Source organism: Primulina eburnea, chromosome 1 (assembly GCF_022965805.1).
Source record: "Primulina eburnea isolate SZY01 chromosome 1, ASM2296580v1, whole genome shotgun sequence".
Taxonomy (NCBI): domain Eukaryota; kingdom Viridiplantae; phylum Streptophyta; class Magnoliopsida; order Lamiales; family Gesneriaceae; genus Primulina; species Primulina eburnea.
The window spans coordinates 11,954,192-11,968,354 of NC_133101.1; the positions used below are offsets into that span (position 1 = coordinate 11,954,192).

At 32.3% G+C, this 14,163-nt stretch overlaps 1 protein-coding gene across 2 annotated transcripts; it reads left to right on the forward strand.

Moving 5' to 3' along the window:
- Positions 1-3,440: 3,440 nt before the first annotated feature.
- On the forward strand, positions 3,441-10,585 carry LOC140827822 (protein CHROMATIN REMODELING 35). Of its 2 annotated transcripts, none has more exons than XM_073190677.1 (7): positions 3,441-3,603; positions 3,807-3,882; positions 4,733-5,277; positions 5,588-5,797; positions 7,253-7,405; positions 8,192-9,957; positions 10,299-10,585. In XM_073190677.1, the coding sequence occupies exons 2-7, from the start codon at positions 3,813-3,815 to the stop codon at positions 10,300-10,302; spliced, it is 2,748 nt and encodes a 915-aa protein (XP_073046778.1). In that variant the 5' UTR covers positions 3,441-3,603; positions 3,807-3,812; the 3' UTR covers positions 10,303-10,585. The 2 variants fall into 2 exon arrangements, with proteins under 2 accessions (XP_073046778.1, XP_073046784.1); XM_073190683.1 differs by having other exon boundaries at positions 3,461-3,588.
- Positions 10,586-14,163: the final 3,578 nt, after the last annotated feature.

Genomic DNA, 14,163 nt, shown 5'->3' on the forward strand with positions numbered 1-14,163 from the left:
GCAGCCGAGCACTATCATAACATGCTCTCTCTAATTCTTGAATTTTGAGCCATTAAGTACTGTAATGTTGTTCATATTGGCAGATATAAAAGATGTTATAACAAAATAGAACAAAAACTCACAGTAAAATATAGTCTGTGCATATATTTAAATTAAATAAATCACAAAATATAAGCATGCTGGTGGTGGGCCCATAAAAAAAATATCTAGCACAACATTGATATTTAGTCTTTGAAAAAAAAATAACAATTTTAAGTGGTACCCTCAAACATCATGGTTAATAAATATTGATAATAAATACGGCCAACAATATGTCTTTCTTTGGACCGACAATTGCATGCATGGATAAATCTGAAATTATCACATATTTAGTACCACATATTGTGCTAAAATTTGGCCAGAAAATGACCTTTCTTTGGGTCGATCATTTTCCGCATAAATTTAACACAATTTAATATCATATATTCCTTTGTGCCGATCAATTTCTGCATAGTTTTGACACGCTTTAAGACCACATAATTATGTGCTTATAATCTGGCAAAAAAAAAAACCTTCCTTTGGGCCGATTATTTTCTGCATAGATATAAACACAATTTTTTTTTAAGTCTGCAATCTGGCCAAAAAATAGTCTTCCTTTGGACCGAATATTTTTCGCATAAATATAAATGCACTTGAAAAAGATATATTAAATCTAAAATCTGGCCAGAAAATAATCTTCCTTTGGGCCGATTAATTTTCGCATTGATCTAGATGCACTTTAAAATCATCTATTGTGTTTGAAATTTGGCCAAAAAATAGTCTTCCTTTGGGCCGACTATTTTTCGTATAAATTGAAACACAATTTATTTTGAACTTGAACAATATCTATATAACTCAAAAAATCACTTTATTTTGAAATATATATTGTTTTTGAAGAATTTCATTTTCTTTTTGAAGAGCTTGCAAATCTACGGCTGCACTAGTGTAGTTCATCAACATTTTTACTTCAAATATTCACATATGTTTTCACGGTATCCTTGTTAAGGATCTTCTTCAAGATCGAACAACCTAATATTTGAATAGAGATTGTTTTTTTTTTCTCTCCAAAAAATATTTGAATTTCTGATCTACCATGTTCTTCTGTTGCGCATCCGAGAGCACAACCCCATCTGTTGCTGTAAGAATTCCATTCTCCACCAAACTCCAATACTCATTTGAACGCAAATTTTTCCATGAGTATTGCCCAATGATCACAGTGACCATCAAATTTGGAATTGTTAGCTGCCCAAATGAACTCTTTGCGGCTATAATTTCTACACTCGTAGAAAATCACTGCTTCTTATGTTAGCCAAGCCAATGACCTAACTAGTTATACAGAAAAGTACTTTGATACTATACATACGAACAAAAAATGATTACGATATATACAGGAACTTGAGAAAAAATCTTGAGTGTGTTAGCTAAATTTTGATGTTTGAAAAGTTAGTTTTTGAGACATAATCAAAGGTTTTCCAAATAAATTCGTGAAATAAGTGAGTTATATATATAATTTATTTTAGTGTCATATTGACCGATCAACTGAAAAAAACACTAAGCAATCCACGTTTAACAATATGGTAAACTAAGTCAAAGTAAATAGTGATATTTTGAGAAATAGATATTTATTTACTCAGTGCTAGCGTTTTATGTATTATTTTGATCGAAAACATAATAAATTTTTTGTTAGAAAAAATGTATGAGCACAAGATTTTTACAAAGAAAAAATATCGGAATAAATTTTAAAATACTGTGAAAATTTTAGTATTTTATTTTCTTAATTTAAAAATATTAAATTCTTTCTTTTAATACCAATATTAAAATTATACATTTTTCAAATAGCAAACACGTTTTATGTGATCGGTTCTAATTTTGACAAATTTCCATGATCTCGATAGATCAAATCGTTATATATTTAATTAAATTTACACTTAATATTATATCGACGTTTAATCTCAATTTTAAATGCTAGAAACTAGTAAAATTAACTAGCTAAATTACAAAAGCTACTTTTTCAAATATTTAATTTATTGAACTGTTTTTTTGATTAAAGGCAGTACCATTAAGTTTTTTTTTTTTTTTTTTTTAATGTAACAAAACACGAGTTAATCACATTATGCCATTTTGAAAATAAAAAAATAGGTGATCGTTTGGTTAGTGAAGCTCGATTCCTTCTATCAACACATTTCGAGCGAGTATATTGAATAAATCTTGTCCAATATAGTCAATTTGACCAGCGTAATTTTTAGATTATTGCATCAATCCTAATATCGTATCGAAATAATATTTTTATTATATCAAATTACAAATATATCTTTTATACCCTATTCACCATTAATTCCTCTCTCAATCTCTTTTATTCTCTCATCAATTCCATGTATTAGGAGCTTTGAAGCTTGTATGAATTTTTTTTTCCACATATTTTTTTACACAAATAATGATTGTTTTTTTGTTTATAATAATATATATGCATAGATATATGGCAAAACTGTTTTGTTTCTGTCAAATTGTTGAATATATTAACTCCAATAAAATTTTCTAATTTTGATTTTAAATTTTTTAAAATTTGACTTGATTATTGTCATGATTTTTCCATAATTTTAAGTTTTTTTAATTAATAATATTTTTAAGTTGAAATAAATAGATGATTTGCGATTTATTGCAATTGAAATATGTGTGAATTTTTTGAAGTTGAAATATGTATGAATTTTTTGAAATATGTTTGAATTCTTTTATTTGAATTTATTAATTAGTGGAAGATTCGCGATATATTGATTATAACAAGAATATTTTGAAGTTGAAATATGTTTGAATTTTTTTATTTGTATGTATTAAGATGTGTATATTTATGTGTTCTTGTTGATTGTTGAAATAATTTTTTTGCTGAGTCATTGGAAACAATACAAACTTATCACATAAATCCGAGTTTTAGGATCTAATTATTGAGAATTGATGGAATGTCACAGGGTTATGGTGGACTCCAACCGTCTCCGATTGAACTTCTTATGTTGAGTTAAATATTTTTAAGATTATATTTCAATTAGTTATCATATATTGAATGACACAAGTTTAAAAATGCATTAAAATTGAGAACAGATATTGAACAATGATTATAAAGTAATTTACTTGAAATAATGAACAAAAATGTAGAGTAATGACGGAGAAAAAGAATGAGATCCATAACAATTGACATGAATATGTTTATTTATTTATTTATTTATTTATTTTTTCCTGATAACTACGCAGTAAAGAATTGAAGCAAATAATTTAAAATAAAAAATAATTGCTTTTTTTTTTGTTAGGTTGAGGCAAGGATTTTGAATTTCCATAAAAATAATAAGTAACAAGGGTACAGTGGTCAATCAGGACAAATCTGGTATGCGCTAAAGACAATTGTTCTGGCAGTAGTAAATTCCCCGGGGGAAAATAGGAATAAATTTTAGCCACCGTCGTCTGTCTTAGTAGTCACAAGTTCAGTGACCCGAGACCAGCGGACTCCCGAGAAGACGTTTCATATGTCTTTTCCTCCCATTGATTTCCCCCTAAAAGAAAAATCCCTCTCCTTTTTTCACTGTAATTAGCAGCAATGTGAGTAATTATTCGCATCTCCATGAAAGGGATTTTCTATGTTAAGTTGTTTTTTTTTGTGGGTTTTAGTTTTGGGGCTTTTTGATCATTTTAAGATATTTTTATCCTTGTTTGAAACCCATGGATTAGTGTTGTTTTGTTCGAATATCGATATTCTGATGTTGGAATAACTCTCTCTTTTTATTGTTTTTTGTCGGGTTTAGTGCGGCATGGATGCAGCTGCTGAAAGATATAATGGGGATGCCTCTGCGAAAAGGTTTCCGGCCACTAGTCCAAGCGGTAATTTTCTCATCAGATTTTTCTTTTGTTTTTGCTTTTCTTCTCGTTTTTCCGGAAGCATGGGTACGTTCTATATGGTGACATATTTTTGTGTACAGCATTGTCTTTGATTTTGTTTCATAAGTTTTTGAACCGTTTTTTTTTTTATGTTGATTTTGTTAATGTTGTTGTTAATATCACTCAACCCCGTAGAAAATATGTCTTTGGGATTTCTTTGTATTTGTTGTTAGGTTGAGGCAAGGATTGCTTTTTTTTTTTGTTGTTGTTGTTTGTTCCTTAAACGAGCGGTATGGACTCTGGGTGGAACTTCACTTGGCATGCATGGATCTCATCTATGTTGAATTTGATACAGATCCACTTGGACCAATGCATCTACCATGCACAGATTTGTTACTTCATTTTGATTTTGACAAGTCCCAATCAAATACAAAATAACGTGTTTAGATATAATTCAGCTCAGGGTGAGGGCTCATCATATTTTGTCCCTTAATTTTGGTGCATCAGCAATATATGTTGAAGGGTTCAAATGCTTGCCAAGAAACTCCACCGGCTTGGTTGCCCATAGGTGCATCTGTCGGGTAGAGTGTGATTCCTGAATCGAGATATTGTGCTATGAATTTCTGGTAGATGGGTATGAAGGATGTAAAGCTGTATTAAAAATTGTTTTCCTACGATGAACTTAGAAATTGTAAGTCAAACTTTAGAAGTTAAAGATTAATAACAACTTCCGAACTGTAACTTGGTTTAAATACGTACAAAGAATGATCAGTCATCAGTTGTTAATTTTACCCACCTAGCTAATCAGTGTTTATAATGTTTGTACTTACTTGATTTGACGATGTAATGACAGATTTGTTCCGAAAAGGGCGGAAAAGGTTAAAATTAAGTGAGGGAATTGGGTACAATGACAGTACTTTCACTGCTTCATGGAGATTTGATGCTGAGCAGAAAAGAAAAGAATCATGTTCCAAAGTTTTAGATTACACTGATCCACTATGTTCAAACAATTTGCTTACAGAGTTGGATTCTGGAAAATTTGGGAGTGTAACCAGTGATATTAAGGAGCTTCTTGCTCGAAGGAGGAAGTTGTTGGCCTCTTATTATGGAAATGATTCTTCACTACCATACATGTGTTTTGATGTGCAAGATAAAGTGGCACCAAGGGCAACTGAAACAGCTGCACCTGATGTCATCAACCTAGATGATGATCAAGAAGATGGAAGTAATGCTATAGTCCAAAGGTTTACTACATCTGTGCAGCCACCCCATCTGGCGGGCCCAGTTGTTATCATTGATCTAGATGATGACAATGAAGTCAGGAGTGAGAACTTTACTTCTCCTTATATGGAAGTGAACTTGAAGCCTTCTGGAAAGCTTCTTATGAAGGATTTCTTGGTAAATCATGTCTGAATTTGTTTACATAAGGAATCATATAAGCTTATTATGTTAATTGTGTCAGCACGACCTTGTTAAATTGAGGGGAGTTCTATTTGTGCCGAAACCAATGAAAAAATATTGTACTGCGCACTTGTTATTTATTCCATGCAGTTCATTTCCAGTTGGGGTGGGGGGGTGGACAATCAACTGATTTTGTTATCTGGATTTTCTTGCATGGCGAATCAATGAAATTCACGCATTGGTTGCACAAACACTTATCAGTTGTCTATTTGATTGTCATTCACTTGATTGTATCGTGACTATGCAGGATAAAACTTTTTCTCAACACCATAGTTCTGGAGAAAGAAATGCACGTATTTCTGGTAAAACCCCATTATTATTAGAAGATAAAAATGTGTCTATTTTTGGTACGGACGACGACATGGAGATGGATGAAAATAGTGAAATGTCTGACACCAATTCTGATGGTCTGGGTGACATTTGGAATGAGATGACAGTTGCATTAGAGTGTTCGAAGGTAACCGTGTTTATGATTGATTTATGTGATTCCATGTAATGTTATTAACGGTCTTTGCACTTCTTGGACTCAGATAGCTACTGAGAGCAACTCCAACCTTGACACCATTAAGATTTTTGCTTCAATCCAGCTCTACAGTTGACGCTGGATTGGAGCAACTCCATATCCCACTCCACATGTGGCACAGCACTGTAGCTGCGCCACATATTATTTTTTTGATTTTTTTTAATTGTTTAATATTTCGATTAAATAATGAATTTTATAAATTTTTTAAAATAAATTTTCTTTAAAATTTTGAAATATTAATTATAAAAACTTTGATTTGAAATTAATTAAGTATAAAAATATAAATTAAAAAAACAACCAAATTAAATTATCAATGCGTTAAAAAGGGGTACAAATAGAGGTGCTCACTATGAACCACGAAATACATTAATAGAGCATTTGTGAGAACAGTATAGTAATTCGAATATTTAATGTTGTGTTTGTGTTGTGTTATTAATTTATTATCAAATGATTGTGTTTTTTATTTCCAATTATTTATTTATTTTATTAAAAGAGTATTTTTATTTAAAATTTGTCATCAAATAATTATTTTTTATACGAAATAATTAATTCAAATTTTTAATATTGATAATAAGATTTAATTATCATTGTATTATCAAGCTATAAATAATTATTAGAAAACATAAATATTAATGTTGAAATAAAAAAGAATATTCTATGGCGCAAAATGTAATGCAATGGGTTGCAGATGATTTTGGTGTAGCATTAATGTAGCACATAATGTGGTGTAATGGATTGGAGATGGTCTGATGATGCTTATTTAAACACTCAAAATCAATGTGGCAGATTGAGGAAAACATTTGATTCTGGGTATCATAAAATTGACTAAACTAAACATGTTTTTGGTGCTGCAATTGTAAGATCGTAACTTGGAGCTGTTTGCCAACGGTTATGACAAAAATATGTTCTTCCAGAGCATTTTTTTGGTGATAACAAATATAACTTTTCTTTAAGTAGATGCAAATCAGCTTTTTTGCTGAAACATATGATATTTTTTTTATTCTTAAGTGGAAATTATGAGATAGCAGTATTGTTTCTGTTTATTAACATAAACAAACAAAGCCTCATTTTCTCAAAACATACCTCCAAAATCCTGGAGAACAAAACCAAAGATATCCTCTATATCTGTTCTTTATATTCTGTTTATTTTGGATACAAATATCTATATTTCCTCTTTGTCCTGCAATGCGATCTTCTTCTTAACCAAATTTCTTTTGAGATAGCTATCCACTGCGTTTTGCTGGTTTCTAGTAATTAAAATAACTTTTCTTTTAATTAATATAAACTTTTGGAGATGAAAATCTGAAAGTTTCCCATCCATAATTTATCAAATCCTGAATCACTATTACATGTTTGGGAGTGATTGGCAAGTCTTTTGATATGTCCCAGGAAGCCAATGAAGTTCCTGATGAACATGAAGCTGAGAGTGAAATTGAATGCCAACATACTTTTATACTGAAAGATGATATTGGTGATGTCTGCCGCATTTGTGGGGTTATTAAGAGAGGAATTGAAACGATTATCGAGTACAACTTCTCCAAGGTACGGATTTTCAGTTCAATGGATATCATTACGATAATTTTATATTTGCAATCTATTGTGATTTGTGAGTACAACTTCTAAAGAAGCTTTGCTTCCGGTATATAATGTACATACCAAAAACTTTGAAATTTAATCTGGACGAGTGTGATTTTGCTTGACTTGTGTTACTCCAATGCATTTTGTGCTTATCAACTGGATTATGTATGATGTGTGGTAACTACATTTCTGCTTCCGTATGGAAAAAAAACTAAATAAAATTCATGCATACAGTGCACGTTATTAGGTCTTTTCCCATCCAGTTCTGTCAAATTGTTCCCTTTTCTACTTTGTTATCCATGTCTAGAATGCGTGGATAACTTGTGCCATTTTTATTTTTTAAGCATTATATCGTCGGAGCTTTAAATATTTTACTTCACCAGGAATATCTATGGATTAGGACATCATTGTTTAACTATTTATAATCTGCCAGTGTATCTGGATATTTTATTCATTCCCTGAATGTGCACCAAAGAATATTGCAAATGGTTTATCTGGATGGAGTTCTGTTTCTTATCGCATACTTGTCTGAACAACTGTTTTGTTACTTTTGTAACTTGATATTCCCTTGGTGGAAGTTGGACATTTACCATTCAGTGCTTATTTTGAAATTTCTCCACAAGAATTTTGTTCCTCCTCTAATTCCAAATTCTACACTGTAGCCATCTGAGTCTATGCGTGTTTTATTTGGATCGATGAAAAAACAAGATTTTTCTGACCACTGGTTTACATGCATCCATTCAAATTTAGAGCACAAGGAGCACAAGAACTTACCATTACGAAGGGCGGACATCCAGAGATATAGAAGATATTCTCCCAGATGGATTTAAACCATCTGGTTGTGATTTCACTGCTGCCGAAATTTATCCACATCCACGACATAAGAAGGAGATGAAGCCACATCAAGTTGAGGGATTCAATTTTTTAGTAAGCAACTTGGTAGCAGAGAATCCTGGAGGTTGTATCATGGCACATGCCCCTGGTTCTGGCAAGACATTTATGATAATCAGTTTCCTTCAGAGTTTCATGGCAAAATATCCATCTGCCAGGCCTCTAGTTATTCTACCGAGGGGAATTTTGGCCATTTGGAAGAAAGAATTTCTTAGATGGCAAGTTGAAGACATACCATTGTACGATTTCTACTCCGTCAAAGCTGATAGTCGTGCACAGCAGCTTGAAGTTCTGAAGCAATGGTCGGAAGTGAGAAGCATATTGTTTTTGGGTTATAAACAGTTCTCCTCTATTGTATGTGACACCGATAATGGGAAAACTGCTGTTGCATGCCAACAGATTTTACTGATCTGTCCTTCGATTCTCATTTTGGATGAAGGGCACACTCCTCGAAACCAGGACACTGATGTTTTAACCTCACTGGAAAGGGTGCAGACTCAAAGGAAGGTTGTTCTTTCTGGAACATTGTATCAGAACCATGTAAAAGAAGTTTTCAATATTTTAAACCTTGTTCGCCCAAGGTTTTTAAAAATGGAGACATCCAAAGCAGTGAAGAGGCGTATCTTGAGCAGAGCGGAAATTTCCACCCGTAGGAACTTGATGAAAAGTGGTAGAGAGAACGAGTTCTATGAATTGATAGAGCACACATTGTTAAAAGATGAGAACTACACTAGGAAAGTGACTGTAATACAAGATCTCCGTGAAATGACGAAAAAAGTCTTGCACTATTACAAGGGTGACAATTTAGATGAACTTCCAGGACTCGTGGATTTTTCAGTGTTTCTCCAGCTCAGTCCCTGGCAGCAAAAAGAAGTTAAAGAGCTAAAAAGGCTGGGAAGAAAGTTCAAAATCAATGCACAGGGCAGTGCAATATATGCGCATCCAAAGTTGAAGGCTCTCTCCCAGAATTCCGGTGTTAAAGATAGAATCGACGAGGCGAAAATTGATACCATACTGGAGAAACTGGATGTCAGAGAAGGTGTAAAGTCTAAATTCTACCTAAATCTCCTCCAGCTATGTGCATCTAACAGCGAAAAGTTACTGGTTTTCAGCCAGTATCTTCTGCCCCTTAAATTTCTCGAGAGATTGACTTATAAAATGAAGGGTTACAGAATTGGTATAGAAATGTTCATGATCACTGGTGACTCAGATGCAGAGACTCGAGAATCTTACATGGAAAAGTTCAATACCTCAGCTGATGCGAGGGTTTTTTTTGGCTCAATTAAAGCATGTGGTGAAGGAATATCCCTTGTAGGGGCGTCACGCATTATAATATTGGATGTTCATTTAAACCCTTCTGTCACACGACAAGCAATTGGGCGAGCATTCAGGCCTGGCCAGGTGAGGAAGGTTTACACATATAGGTTGATCGCTAGTGGCTCCCCAGAGGAAGCTGATCACTCCACGTGCTTCAGGAAGGAGTCCATAGCAAAGTTGTGGTTCGAATGGGACGAATTTAATGGTCACCAAAACCTTGAAATGGAAACTGTCAATGTAAATGATTGTGGAGACATGTTTCTTGAAATGGAACGATTAAATGAAGACGTGACTGCAGTTTTCAAAAGGTAATTTAACTTTGTTTTCTTTGAAATGCATGCAATTTATGTACAGATCTTGATTTTTTCTTTTACCTACAAATTTTTTCTGCCGGTCTTTCATAAGCTCAAGGTTTCAGCAGAAATCCTCTATAATGTAGTAGTACAATAGCAGAATTCACAGGTTTGATCCTGCAGAGAAAATTCATATCAATTGTCCAATACTCGATCATTTGTGTGTAAGCCTTTGTTACTGGTCTCAGGCTTATGTGGAAGTATAGGGCTATAGTTTGAATCATATTCTATGAATTCGAACTTCTGAGATAAGTGGTTTATAGTTGGTTCTTTTTGGCTGCATTGGCTGGTTTCAGGTAAAACTTTGGTAACACACCATGGTTTTTCTCACAACCGTCTCCTCTTTTACTTCGATCTGGAAAATCTCTGATGTAGGCTGCAGCCCTGTTCGGATATGACTCCCTCGAAGGTAAATAATCTAGCCATGGAACCATTATAGTTTGGTGTAGCATAATCAATATTAGTGGACAAGAAAACCTGTTTATATTCTCGGGATAGTTTTTCGTTTCCAATCCAGAGGCTTGAAAAATATGTAATTTGCCTGAAGAATGCTATTTTTAATGAATGTCCGACCCTCATGTTAGCTGCTCAGATGCATTCTTTCCTGGTCTCTTCGTGAATTTATTCAACAAGCAAGCTTAGTTGGTCACTCCCATTGCATGATGATTTGTATGCATCCTTGTTTCGAAAATTTAAAATATTAATGTCGTATAACTACACTAAAGTTCGTGCATACGATTGTAATGCATAATCGTCGTGCTTATGATACCGTTCCTGGAATCTCCAGGACTGCATCTTATTCGGGCAAAAAGCTTAGAATTCCAAATATCATTGATTTATGTAGGGAATTTTGCGCTTTTCTATTATTTTTTACAAGGATAGTTAGTGAATGCAATTTTGCCCATTAATTCTTTTTACAAGGATAGTATATGAGGTAACTCAAATGTTTTTTTAAGAAGAAAATAAAGCTTTAAATTTCCTAAAAAGTATTACAGTAAAATTTGAAAATTTTCGAAAATATTGGTGGTCCATCCTTGTTCCACAACTTCAAGAAATCTTTAGAGATGGAAACAAGGTATGTTGCATCCAAATCGTTATAAATAATGCAACAATGGTTTAGTTGGATCCAAGAAAAGGACATTGGCTTTGATATACTGTTGAATAATAAATACTAGTAAATTATGTATATATGTAAAATTATAATCATAATTTATATAAGATTTTTTTTTCATTAAATGCTTAATTTTATGTTTAGTTTAATGATAATTGATAGAAATTAACGAGAGGTCTAATATAATTTGAGAGACGTAATATTGAAAATAATTGTGATAATTTTGAGAAAAATGTTGGTGTAAGATCAATTTGAGAAACAAAGATAGTGTCATTTAATTGGTAGATTCTTTATATAATAGTACAGATGTTTCACCCAAAATATTTTCAATTTTTTGGGCATGTCCATTTCTTCAAACCAAGAGTGAGGCTAATAGAATAAGAATATGCGAACAATCTAGAGATATAAAACACCTTAAAAAATAAAAAGTATTAATCTACTAATATATCATTCATTTTATTTAAAAATCAAGCATATTTAACCATTGTGAAAGTGATTTTATATCCTATCTTATAATAATTAAAATAATTACAAAAAATTGTTAAAATAAAAAAATATATATATGCGGAGGGTTTTGAACGGTGAATTTGAATGACTTATATTTTGGGTATATTTCAAATCCATCATAATTAACATTTAATTTACGTATATCAACAAGGAGGTGGATTTCAAATTCACTCAACAAAATATATCTAAGCAACCAAATGAATTTGAAATCATTCATGGCTTCAAATCTTTTTATCCAAACACAACACAAATATCGTTTCACCAATGGATGCTTGTCACATGTGTTACATAAACAAGGACCTGGGCATGAGATCGTCATCGCTTCCGCTAATATGTTGGCATGCTTATTTATGTATAAATGATCTTGTGAGACGGTATCACGAATCTTTATCTGTGAGACGAGTCAAATCTATTGATATTCACAATAAAAAATAATACTCTTAACAAAAAAAATAATACTTTTTCATGGATGACCAAAATAAGAGAACTGTCTCACAAAATACGATTCGTGAGATCGTCTCACATAAGTTTTTGTCAATGATCTATACTTGCAATAACTGAAATAGTGTGAACAAGCAATACTACATGGTGCAAGTTATGGATTTTAAATATTGTATGTTGATTGTGACTACACGTTCAGGAAGAAATACTACTGTAGTTAATAGTTATCTTAAATGGATGTTGTCATACATATATGTTCATAGAAGAGTTGTAGATCAATTATATATTATTATTCAAACTGTTTCTTGTGTTGTTGGATAGTTCAAAATAGAGGAAATCATGTCGAAATTTTTATGTAAAAAAACATTTTCTATTAACGACATTCTCCTGTATTGGATTGTTCCATAAGATATTTTTTAATAGTTCCTCAAACTCTATTTTTAATTATGATATTACGTACAATATAGTCAATATGTAGGAAAGGTATCCACTGTAGATAAATTTCCTATTTCATTTTCTAGAAAATCAACTTCATTATCACAGCAAATGAATCTAGCAAAATCAATCTGTTCTTATTCGAGACTCACATTAAAATCAAAGTCCATCTGTTCATCCGACCACAAATTGGTCGTATCAATTAGATAACCCTGTCAATTTTAATTTTAGTCATGTAATTCTTTAATTTTTGGTAATTTTAGTTTTTTCATTGACACTACAATGGTTTCATGTCATCATCAAGTCTGAAAACGACTAAAATTGTCAAAATAACAAATTAAGATAACAATTAAAACTAAAATTTGACGAAATAGAGGATGTGAGAGCCCATTTCCGCAAAGTCCAAACAAATTCCCCAAGCTCAGCCCAGTTTTATTAATTAAGTAAATAAATTAAAAAAAAAGAATGATAATCATCCAAATTTCCTTCTCTCTCCTGTAACTTTCTGCCGCAAGCTTCTTCTTTCTTCTTCAACTAATTTTCGCTACTTTTGCCGGCTGTATCTTTGTCGTCGGTGATCATTTTTTCGAAAGTAAACGTAGTTTCCGAAATCTCTAGACAAAAGCTATCTAGTGATACCCTTTTTGCTCGGAAAACTCACAATTCTCGAAGACCTGTTGGAGACCGCCACCTATTTTCGCCATAAAATCAGGAGGAAACCTTGATTTAGAGCTTACAAACGAATTCGAAACTTTCAGAGGTATGTTTTAGAATTTAGGGTTTCGAATTTTGGGTATTTTATTTCTTTGAGTTCCAACAATTAATATATGTTGTATTATTGATTTTAGGCGAATCATTGAGCCGATTGGAGGTATTAAGCTAATTTTCAGAATTTAATTAGATAATATTTCGAATTTAGCTTATTAATTTGAGATTTATGATTTTTTTGAAAGGTTAAATCATTATTGGGATGTGTTTATTGCACTAGAAGAAAAAAATAAAATTTTTGGAAATTCCTAGAAAATATCGAAAATTTCAGATTCAGTACGATTGAATTTTCGAAATTTCAATTTATATATTATTGAAGAATTTAGGTTTATTAAGTTAAATAAATCGTTATATTTGACTTTGCGATGAGTTTTAGAAATTGTAAAGCCTAAATTAAGGATTTTTGAAATTTTAGGCTAAATTTTCAAATATTGAAAAAATAAATGGAACTTGATGTGAACTGCATTATTTGTCACATGATCGGATTCTTCGAGAAATCTCTAAGATATTTCGGTGGTAAATTAAGTATCAGTTGAGGTACGCATGAACTGTTTTATTATGATGTTTGTAATGATGTGGAATGACATTAAGTATTTTTAATGAGTTGTGACGTGCCTTATGTGCTTCTGTCAACAACGTGATTGCATTCACGCATTTATGTGAGTTGATACTATTCATGCATAGCATTTCGAGCATTGACTCTATTGATTGCTATCATTATTGATCTATTATAATGTTGATTCATCAATGGAGCGAGTGATATGATTAGATCACTCTTGACATCTCATCGATGGAGCGAGTGATAGATTGAGGACTGACCGGGGCGCTACCGGACCCTCGATGCTACGTGCATGGATGATCGGCAGATTGATGTTTCGTTGCTGCATTCCTGGTACGGG